The following is an 11,726-nucleotide window of genomic DNA, read 5'->3' as shown; positions in this document are numbered from 1 at the left end:
CTCCTAATGCCATCCCTCCCCCCCGTTCCCGACCCCCCACCCCACGACAGGCCTCAGTGTGTGATGTTCCCCAGGAAGAGTTATTATTATAACAGGAAGAGTAGCTAACACTCTGATAGCATGTACCACACTAGTGGTTATATTATTATAATAGGAAGAGTAGCTAATACTCTGATAGGATGTACCACACTAGGCATTCTTTTAAGTAATTTTATATAAATGAACATGTTAATCCTCACAACAAACCCATGAGGTCAGCACTAGTAGCATTTCCATTTCACAGATGAGGCACAGAGGTGGTCAGTGAAATGCCCAAAGTCACACAGTGAGTATCAGAACCTGCATTTGAACCCAGATCAAAGTCTGTGCTATTGATTTCTATTACCAAATGCTTTCCTTAAAAACAGAATAATTGTTTTCTCTGCCTCAATCTAAGGACAAAATTAACGTGTGAAATATTCTTGGTGTCTTTTTTTTTTTTTTTTTTTTTAACAAACAATTTCAATTTTAAGGGGCCTCAGGGTCTTAAAAAATGTCTGCAATGCTGCTAAATTCTACCTGACACAACCAGCTCAGGAGAAACAAGCATACCCATCCCCAAAGCACACCTACCCCAGCCCTTTGTACCCTTTCCATTAATTTCTTTCAGGTTAAAATCTACCACTGATCCTTTGCTTAAATCATTCTTTGCCCTTGGGAGGGTAGGGGAATGTTAAGAACAAGGATGAAAACTTAACTGTTAAAATTCCCAAAGCCCCCCCCGCCCCCCGGTTTTTACTGCAGGGCAAAAACACAGTGACAAAGTAGTGCACCTACGCTGCCTGTTTTATCACTCTGGATTTTTCAAGGAGATATTCAGAGATTCTTGCCCCCATCACAACTCCAGTTGGTGTGAACATCATTTCCAGATATTTTCCAAAACGGCTGGAGTTGTCATTGATGGCAGTGCATGCGTTCCCAAAGGCTTCCACTAGGGAGTTGACTTGTAGAATTTTCTCTCTCAGGGTCTGATTATTGGCCTGTGCCAAACAGAGAACAGTCAAGAAGAGACTCCAGAAACATTACTCCAGCAAAGTTGCCGGGCACCCATCCCTTGCCCACCCAAATCCACATTGCCCTTTTATAAAGAGACGTTAGCATCAACCACCAGCATCATTTTCTCATATGAGCAACCCCCCAGATCTGCATATGAATCAGATTTGGCTAGATTAGTACAGCAGTTTTTAAAATCCAGCTATATTTCATTTAAAACCCTTGACAGATAAAACGCCTAACCAGTTTAGAAAGATTTTTAAATAGATCCCGCAACTTTTCTGGCATTTATCATAATAGTCTATAAACCTTATGTATAAAAATTCCATACATTCTTAGTCACCTAGTACACTAATTCAGAGTGTAACTACTAGACTATTTTTGAAGTCATTCTTTCAATATCGATTTCACCAAGCTGAAAATTTTCATTTCCCTCAACTTTTGCTCAAAGGCTTCTATTTTCCGTCCTTTTAATCACTATAGTGGCTTCCCTGATCCTGTTCCTAGTGCTTAACCACTCTTACTACTTAATGGCTGAATGTTTCTATTACATTGAAAACATGAAAATTAATTGCCAATAATCTAGTAAATTTGCGCTGGCATTATTCTCCTCCCGGTGTGAAAGAAGGATAGCATGCTGACATCTTAAGAGGCCTTGCTATCAGGAGGCAAACATAACAAAGATGGAATGTCTTTATGTAAGCCTCAATAAAAAAAAAAAAAAAACAGTACTTCCATCATTTATAAAATATGCAGTTACTCTGTAGGAACTTCTCGCCACAATACATAAAGCAGATTAGTCCATACCTTTCCCAAGAAAGTCAAATGCTGAACAATCAGGTGAGCACTCTCTGTCTTCCCAGAGCCACTCTCTCCACTGATGACAATGCACTGGCACAGAAAATGGACCGTCAAGTGAAGAATTTATAGCACAGAAGCAACTTGCGTGCTTCATATAACATCCGCTACTGTACACCTTAATTTTTCACTGAGAAATAGATCTTAGGAATCTTCCTATTTAAGAGACCTTCTTCAACCTTTTGTATAGCTACTTGTTGTTCCATTGTACAGATGTACCATAATCTGTTTAATCAGTCCATCTTGGGATATTTGAGTTTTTTCCTTGTAATTATAAATAATATTACAATGAATAACCTTATACATAATTCATATTTTTATGCAGGTTCATCTGCAGGAGAAATTCCTAGAAATGGGGATGTTGGATCAAAAGGTAAATACATTTGTAAGTTTGATACATATTACCAAATTGCTTTCCTGGGGACTATTCCAATATATGAAAGTGCCTGCTCTCCTGTAGCCTCACCAACAGGATGTTAGATTTTTGACAATCTAATAGGTTTAAAAAATGGTATCTCAGTGTGGCTTTATTCTGCATTTTAAAAATTACGAATGAGGCCTCCTTCCATTTGCTTAAGAGGCTTTTTTTTACGTGACCTGTCCATATTGTTTGCCCATATTTTATTGTATTGTTGATATTTTTATCATTCATTTCAGGGAACTCTTTATGTATAAAGGAAATTAGTGGATGTGATATAATAAAAATTAGATATTGGGCATTGTCCCTGGTTCCTGGCACTGAGCTCCTAAAACCTTTGGAATTTCCAGCAGTGGTAGGAGTATCTTTTGTTATTCACAAGGAGCCCCTTTCAACCATACCTCAGTTTATTCCTAACAAGGTGGTGGTTCAAGGTGAGGCCCCTAGATAGCTTCAGACCGGTCATTAGAAAGACCAAACATGTGATTAGAGTGTGGGAACTTTCAGCCCTACCTCCCAACTTCTAGAAAGAAGAGGGGAATTTAAGATTAAGTTATACAAATTCTTGAACAACGAGATTCAGAGAGCTTCTGAGTTGGTGAACACATCGAGGTGCTGGGAGGGGGATGTGCCCAGAAAAGGCATGGAAGCTCTGTATGCCACATCCCCTTCCTTCCCCCATATACCCTGCCCCATATGTCTCTTTTATTTGGCTGTTCCTTAGTTATACCCTTCATAATAAACTGGTAAATGTAAGTAAAGTGTTTTCCTTAGTTCCTTGAGTCATTCCTAGTGAATCATCAAACCTAAAGAGAGTCACAAGAACCCCTGGACTGGTATTCGGCCAGGCAGAAGTGTGAGAAGCCTAGGTACTCCATTTGCAGCTGGCATCTCAAGTGGGAACCTTCTTGTAGCACTAATCACTTAATCTGTGGAGTCTGTGCTAACTCCAGGTAGTGTCAGAATTGAACTGAATCGTCGGGCACCCAGCTGGGCTTGGAGAATTGGTTGGTGTTGGAAAAAATACAACATTTGGTGTCAGAAATGGTGTCAAAAAAGACAACGCAGTGAGGTGACTTTTTAACTTAAAAACAATATATATTTCTCTCCATTTACTTCCTCCCTATGAAATCTATCGACATTTTACAAGTCTCTGGGACTTGTAAATCTTGGACTGATTAAATACATTATGGTACATCTGTACAATGGAACAACAAGAATTTGGAGGAGCTAAGTTTCTAAGCTACAGTGAATCCATGTATTCCATTTTGTAATCTACACTCTTATAATGTCATCTATTACTCAACAAACCCCAAAGCTGGGACTTCCCAGGTCTTAGGAAATCCACACAGTGATACTCTCAGGAAATTTGCTTGCCAAATTAGACTACTTCTATTTCAAACAGAATAAAGAAACAAAGAAAAATACACCTATTGAAAGTAAAGGAGGGATGAAAGGTTAGATATATCAGCACTGTGAATTAGAAGGCTAGAAAGGTAAAATGGATGAGCCTGTGCTTAGCATTGAGTTTAGGTTTGTTCATTCTCTACCCAATCTGTCACAATTTTTCAGCAGCTAAATGGTGTGGTGCATGGTCGCTGTCAACCTCTGTGCAATATTTCATACAAAAAAGACAGAATCATGAAAATTCTAAGACCTTAATAGGAAAGAATTTCACTTATGCCATTCTATATGCTATTTTTATTACAATCATTGCCGTGTAATCAGGTTGTGTTTGCTCTGTTCTCATCATATTCATATTAGAAACATTTTTATTATATCTTATCAGAGAAAATGAGTGCTCTTGATGTGAATGCTTTATGTTTCTTGAAAAGCATTTTCACATTCTCCTGATGCTATGGCTTTATCTATGCACAAGTTCCACAGAGCTGCCATTTCATCTGTCTCTTTGGGTCGGCACCAGCAACCAGAATGGAAAGGTTTCAGGAAGACTTAGGAGCTGACGAGGAAGACAGAACATGTCTTAACCGTGTGACTCCACAGGAAAGGAAGGTGAGTTCTTACCTGGTCTTTGCTGAGAGTAACCATGCACTGGTAAGCAGCATCTGCTGATGCAAATATGTGGGGGGGATTAGAGGCACGTTTCACCCCATGATAAAGTCTGGAAAACTGAAGGAAAAATAATTAAAGGAAACTTTCCCCTGGACCATCTAATACTCCACTACCTATTGCCCATGAAACCAAGACTCTGTCACTTATTAGGGGACTTGTTGCATTAGGAAGACTGTAGGGTACAGGTTCTGGAGCCTGCAGGCCTGAGTTCAAATTTCACTTCTGTACTTACTGCTTCGTGAGCTAGTAAGAGGGAGCCACTCTATGCTAAGTATCCTCGTCTGCCAACTAGGTTTAACAACAGTACCTGTCCCACAGGGTGTGAAAAGTGAGGTAACCCAGTGTCCAACATGCAGTAAGCACTCAATAAAGATTGTTATAGTTTGCTTTAAAAAGGTATCCTCAAGATGTAAAAATTCTATTTGTATTACATTACTATCTGCAGTTTGGAGTATATGCATCTAGGGTAGCATAATTTTATTCTTACTTTTTATTTCTTTTCATTTGCCCTTGTGAGTTTTAATTTCCTATGAAGGAGCAGTATGCTCTTAAAACATCTCTTACCTGTGGAGAGTATATGCTTAGATTCTGGAAGGGGTTTAAGGCAATTAAGATGTCTCCAACATATGTGTAAATTAGCAAGTCTGCATAACGTTTCTGCAACTGATGGATAATTGTATCCTAAGAAGAGGATAAATGGTATTGAGAGTAAATATTATTTCCAATCAAGGGATAGATTCTAAAAATGACAACAAATTTATTCTTCCAAGAACATCTTTCTTTAAAAGATGAAAGTAGTTCATTTAAATCATACAATGACCCTAACGATCCTAATTCATTAAAACAATGCCAATATTTGCCTTGAAAGAAAAAATAGGAATACATTGAAAGAATTAGGCCTACTTAGGACTTGCTAAAAGACACTGAGATATCCAAGAAAGATTTTACTTGTTATTGTGAAAAGAACTAATCTCAACCAGTCAAAATGTTTTATTTAAAATTTTATTTAATGGGCTGTTCCTACTGATAGAGCACAGACAAAACGGTAAGTTAATTTCTCAAAGCACTGCACTAAAAACCTAGGTGGCATAAATACAGAATTAAACACTTTTTATTACACTTTAGTGATTTAGACATTGAAAGTAAGAATCCCCAGAGTTAGACTCAGCATAAACAGGTCCAGTGCAATTAACAGCACTATTAAACATGCATATTTTAAGTAGGGATTATCAGAGACTTCAAATTTAGAATTCAAGCTATATTAACTTCATGATTTCCCTAAATGAAGCTCTTTCTTATGAAGAACAAACAACTTCTTAAGGGTTAATTGAAATATTTTGTCAAATTTTATCAAACAAAATATTTTCAGCTGATATAACCCACCATTAAGGCTACACTATAAAGAGCTTTATTGGAAAAATCCAAATCCTTTTCTCTTCATGATTCTAGGGGCTATCTAAATAAACATAGCACAGGATCATGGTCACAGTGACTGAATGCTCCCTGAGCTTCATCCCATGGCTACACAAACCACTACATTTTCAAATGACCTGAGGAGGACATGCTCTACAACAGAAAGGTCAGACCACATGAAACAAATGTCTGCAATGAGAATTGTCTACTAAATATTTAGTACCTCATCCAGAACCTCTAGATTGACCAAATCATCCTCAAGGCAGTATTTTTCAGCATCTTCCACATGATAAGGTCTTCTGGTATGCATCCTCTCATGCCTAGAAATTTATCAAGAGAGTTTAAGCATTAAGACAGCAAATAATGTAGCAGAAAGTGGGCAGCAAGGATGGCTCATTCACAATCTTATCACATGATATGTTCAGAGACGTCAGCGACAGGGACAGGAAGTCCGGTCCAGGTCTGCAAGCTTCTCCTGCCACTGTAGAACTGTTGGGATAAAGTGATCTCCATAGTTCAGGTCTATTTTCTGCCAGAGTGAGGAGTGTTACCAAATGGGCTCACCTAATACACGTATTTGCTTTTCTTAAATGCCAAAGACAGCACTTCCAGAATAAACACCTCTGATTTCTGCTCAGTGTCAGGTTCTCACTGGGGTACAGCCTTAAATGCCTTACTTCCCTTGAGGTCCCCTTGCTCTATCTACCAGTACCACCCCCAACTTTTGTGATAGTTTTTAACCTACATAACACTTCCAGAGATTAATATAGTAAACAACAAATAATTGATCATTGTTTATGATTTTTCTTATTTATTTGAAATCCCTTTGTGACCCTTGTCCCATCCCACTCCTCTCTCATGAGGTGACCACTATCTGATGGGTTTCCTTCCAGTCTATTTTCAAATATTAGTCAGAGGCATATACGTACCCATCAGCAATATACAGGTTCTGTATGTTTAGTTATAAAAATGATATCATACTTAGGTTTTATAATGTAAGCTTACTTTTTTCATTAAACATGATGATTTGTAAAGTCTATTTATCTATCTATCTACCTGTCTACCTTACCCACTTACCTACCTACCTAGTTCAGTCACTTTAATCACTGGGTAGTATTATGCTTTATGAATATGTACCTATTTATTTACTCAGTCCTATGGGGGGGGATCACGTTGGCTAGAAGAGCTCTGGACCCTAGTTTCAGAGTTGCGAGCATTGTGGTATGAGACACTCAGCAAATCCCTTAACAGCCAGTATATCAGTTTTCTTCATCTGTAAATAGAATTACTCATGACTGATCTGTCTATCTCCCAGGTAGCTATGAAAGCACATATAGTCATGGATATAAAAATGCAATAAAGTTGAAAACATGTGCTAATTATTATTCTTACATCCTTGTTAAAATTTGGAATCGATTTGCATAACTACACACATTACTCCAAATATCACTGACTAAACAAAATCATACATAAACTGTCCTCCTACATACTGTAAATTCACTAGCCCAGAAGCATAACTTCTTGGTTCTTCTCTGTCACTTTTATGCCCATCATCATCACAGCTTATGAGGATATCACCCACCATCTAGCTAGATCCTAGAAGCTGGTGTTGACTGAAAGTTTTATGGTAAGTACCAGCTAGAAGTCATGGAATCTTGATGCACACCCCACCCTTTGGCGTGCATTTCACAGAAGTAGGTAAAGAGGAAGAAGCAAACTTATCAGCTCTTCATATTGAGTCTTGAGTTTATAATGAAATAGAAATGGCCAGATAAAACTGATTTCTCTCTTTCTAGCCTATTACAGTAAATCTTACTTTTCAATCTCCATCACTGATAAATTTGAAAAGGGATATTTGAAGCATGCTATTAGTCATCTCCAGTCCTAGAACCAGTTTTGCTGCTAATTCATATAAAGGTCCAAAGTAGAATGAAGCTTAATTTTTATTTAATCAAATCAAATTTATAACCTAAGCATTTTAAAATTATTAAACATAATTATTTATCTGTGTCTTTACATATTGGTGATGGCAAAGAAAAATCAAATTGGTTTGTAATACAGATTTTTACAAAAACTCAAGAGCTGCTGCCTGCCTCTAGCTAGCCATTTTGTTAAATAAAACAGCAGGAGGAAACATATTTCTGATCAAAATCCCCTTCACATAAAACCTAAGAATAATTTTGCTTGAAGTTACTCAAAAAACAAAATATTGGCCGGGCGTGGTGGTTCACGCCTGTAATCCCAGCACTTTGGGAGGCCTAGGCGGGCGGATCGCAAAGTCAAGAGATTGAGACCATCCTGGCCAACATGGTGAAACCCCATCTCTACTAAAAGTACAAAAATTAGCTGGGCATGGTGGCTTGCGCCTATAGCCCCAGCTACTCAGGAGGCTGAGGCAGGAGAATTGCTTGAACCCGGGAGATGGATGTTTCAGTGAGCCGAGATCAAGCCACTGCATGACAGCCTGGCGACAGAGCAAGACTTCGTCTCAAAAAAAAAAAAAAAAAAAGAAAAGAAAAGAAAAGAAAATCAATAATTAAAAAATTTCCTCAGATCTGATTCTGGTCAAGATGGAGTAAGCACTCTCCACTCTTGTCTCCTCATTGAAGATAACCAAATACCCTGGAAGGAATGCATGGAGTAGCTATCTTAAGACTCTGAGAAGTAAATTGTAACAGGCAGATTGGGGAAAGAAGTCAGAGTTCAAAATACCACTGAACCAGTGGTGAGTTTTCCAGGGTTTTTTTTTCCTTCAGTAACCTGACCTGGACTTAATGGCAGCCTGAGCTCCTTCAGGAGTACCAACCTTCACATTGGATGACATTGTTATAGCCAACTAAAAATGGAAGCGTGGACAAAACCTTCCTTGCAGTCTCACAAACAGATGCAGTCTAGTAGAAAGTTTTAATTTTCAGTGTGAATATACACAACGCAATATCACTAGGATCAAAACTGGTATCTTCTGAGCCTGAAGCAGACTGTATGCTATGCCAATCTGTCTCACAGATATAACTTCCAAGAATCATGCAGATGTTGTCTGTAAATCTGAGCTTGACTCCTATAAAAAATCTTCTCCAATAATATTGTATTAACAAAAAATAACTTTTAAAATATTTTAACTGCCTCTTTCCTTACTTACAGGCGATCACATTCTTTAGAAATACTTGCTCCTAAAAGTGAAATAGGCAATCTAGAAGTGGATGTAGAGGCAAGACTTCTCTACTCTGATAAAGACCACTTCATTCTCTCAACCAGAAAAAAAAATATGTATGTGTAACACTATTTTTGCTTTCCCCAGCTAGTGTTATTTGGAAACTGCTGCCTGCTTAACTTTCCTCCTCTGGCTATGGGGTCTGGAGGGTCTATTGTAGAGAAAAAGCATTATTTATTTCAATTTTTATCTCCTTTAAAAACATTATCCTAGACTTTACATAAGCTTACAAAAGTGTTACATTGTTTTATATTTCTCTATTTTTAGTTGAAATTAATAAAAATAAATTTGGTTTAATTTTTTTCAATTTTATTAAGTGATTTGTGTCATTAGTAACTATAGATCTTAATTTCCTTTAAATTCACATGCTCCACCTAGTGCGCCACTTGAGAATAGCATCTATTATCAATTTTTGCTGAAGAATTCCTCGTTTAATGTGAAAATTACAGATGTCCAACTAAAAGCTACTTGGATTGAGTATTCCAAAGCTCAGAGGAATGAAGACATAGATAAATGAATGGATAAATAGCAAAAAACATTCTACTAAATCAAAAGTATGTGGTAAGGCACTGTAGTTTTAATGGCTCAGATGTTTTCAAATTCCAGTAAAGTTTATATTGCTCTTCCCAGATTTCCTACTTGTTGTTATGAGTCTATAAGTATGTTGGCTGCCAAGGCTGGCTTCTTAGACAAACAGAGTTTGCAAGTTGGAGTTTAAAGGGAAAGTCTTGGCTTGGACTGGTTCCTGGAGTTTGCTTTCGGTGAGGCAGTGGAGCGGGAGAGTGTGGAGAGCAGGACTGGTCTTAGGTTTCAGGGATCAGGTAAAGGGGAAACTGGTGCCTGAATCCACGGATCAAGTAGGGTGGGAATGAGGGCAATCCTGTACCATCAAGTCCAAGGAAATGGGTGCAGCGTAAGAATAGAATCGGAAGAACGGGAAAGACAGAGCCAGAGGTAGAGGCTGGGAGTTCCCCTAAGACAACAGTGAGCATAGATGAGGTAGAGGATGAGGGTCTTTGTTCAAATCTTTGGCCCAGCCAGTGAGTGGGAAAGGAGCTTCAGAGGGCACCAAACTGGTTCAAATACTAGAGGAATTATTCTCAAGAAATAAACTCCTAAAGTGTTGTAGCTTTCACTGTAGTTTAATCTCTATATCTGCATTATGGTTAAAACCATTTCTGTGTCAATCCTCTCTAATATCCCATCACTGGGCCTGCTAGCTTCTTTGTTTGAGCTGCTAGTCCTATGAACTATATTGACTAACATATTTTGCCCAAAAGTGACTCATTAATCAATTAGCCTCTTTCTGTCTGCCAATTACACCTGTGGAATTGGAGGCTTCCATGGAGGTAGGTACAAACAGGGCTGCAAGAACTTCATGTAGGTGAGACAGGATATGTTCTTCACTTCACTCCCCAGCTATGAGGAAGAAAAGGTGCAGGCTTGAAGATGTCAGTCCTCAAGAATCTAGGACAAAAGCCTCTATGGCCATAGAGAGAACCCAGGGATCACTCCCTTATCACTACATCCAATGGATTCCATAAAAGAATGAAAACATTACTCAAAACTGAGAACGGAGTACTGTTACTACACGAAGGTCAGTGATGTTGACTATTTCTTCTAAATCTTTATTTCCATTCAATACACCCTTTGATAACAGAGACAATGAAAGAGAAACTTTTATTTTACTATAACTCTATAATAATGGACCTAGAATGAGAAAAACAATAGCACACCATTGAGGAGTGACGTTATTCTACTGAGAGTCAAATATGGACAGAGATACCAGCTGGATACCCTTAACTACGTGAGCTGTATCTTGTCCCTGAACTTAAGGCTCTATCTATCAAACAATACCATGCATAGATTTTAAAATAGGATAATTGTTTGGGTGGAACTTATTCTAGTATCTGTCCATTTTTCATCTAAGCACAGTTTTGGCCAGAATCCCAATAAATCATCATCTTATCATTCATCATATTAAACAGTATTTGATATACCCAACTTCTCTAAGCAGCAAGAATCAGTAACACCAGCATAAAATTAATATTAACGAACTTATTTGCTCATTTGTAGATAGATAGATATAGGTATACATAGATAGCAGATACTAATTATAGCAAGGTGTAGATTTATTTCTTCTGTTAGGAAGGTAAAAGGATCTTTAACCTCCTATGTGTCAAGCTTCTTCAGCACTTTACGAAGTAATCTTTCTGGAGTTATTCATTTACATAAGAACCCAAGAACCCATTAGTGTATATAATATGTGGTGTTTTGTGTGTGTGTGTGTGTGTGTGTGTATGTGATTGCATGCATGCACACATTTGAAGGTAGAAGAGGGAGAGAGTGAGCAAGGATTACTGGGGAAAACTCGGCAGTTAAATAGTGAGAAATCTGTTTTTAAAGGTCATTGCTGCAGGTTGAAAAGAAATCAAAAGCTGAAGTCATTGTTTTAATCAGCCTCAGGCAAATTGCAAGGGCAGAATTACAATCCATTAAACAGAGCAGAAAAAAAACCCAAACCCCAGCAACTCAATTCTTCTACCAAGTAATACTTAGAACAGACCCTTGGCATTTAGGGTTTAACATCTGTGGTTTCAGCTAGTACCAAGCCACCTGCAGGGGCACCGCAGGCTGGATCTTGTAATTTTACTGAGGTTCACGATTGAGTTCATGGTAGTGGCAGAGACAACCGCGTCCTTTCCCTGCCTCCACTCACAT

The 11,726-nt window shown here is 38.1% G+C and overlaps 1 protein-coding gene across 1 annotated transcript; it reads right to left on the bottom strand.

Annotated features, from left to right (window-relative positions):
- Positions 1 to 469: 469 nt before the first annotated feature.
- On the bottom strand, positions 470 to 5,120 carry LOC144333400 (myosin-IIIb-like). The gene is made up of 4 exons (XM_077957183.1): positions 4,946 to 5,120; positions 4,334 to 4,438; positions 1,840 to 1,923; positions 470 to 1,019 (listed from the first exon to the last, which is right to left on the bottom strand). Exons 2-4 carry the CDS (start codon positions 4,355 to 4,357, stop codon positions 813 to 815), a joined length of 315 nt encoding a protein of 104 aa, XP_077813309.1. The 5' UTR covers positions 4,358 to 4,438; positions 4,946 to 5,120; the 3' UTR covers positions 470 to 812.
- Positions 5,121 to 11,726: the final 6,606 nt, after the last annotated feature.

The sequence above is a fragment of the Macaca mulatta genome, chromosome 12, assembly GCF_049350105.2.
Source record: "Macaca mulatta isolate MMU2019108-1 chromosome 12, T2T-MMU8v2.0, whole genome shotgun sequence".
Taxonomy (NCBI): Eukaryota; Metazoa; Chordata; class Mammalia; order Primates; family Cercopithecidae; genus Macaca; species Macaca mulatta.
This window is presented reverse-complemented; position numbering and strand designations above follow the sequence as displayed.

Coding starts and splice junctions, on each gene's coding strand:
- LOC144333400 (XM_077957183.1), bottom strand. CDS start 4,357: ATGGTTACTCTCAGCAAAGACCAG. Junction 1,924..4,333: donor TTACTCTCAGCAAAGACCAG/GTAAGAACTCAC, acceptor TTTCTGTGCCAG/TGCATTGTCATCAGTGGAGA. Junction 1,020..1,839: donor ATTTGACTTTCTTGGGAAAG/GTATGGACTAAT, acceptor TGTTTGGCACAG/GCCAATAATCAGACCCTGAG.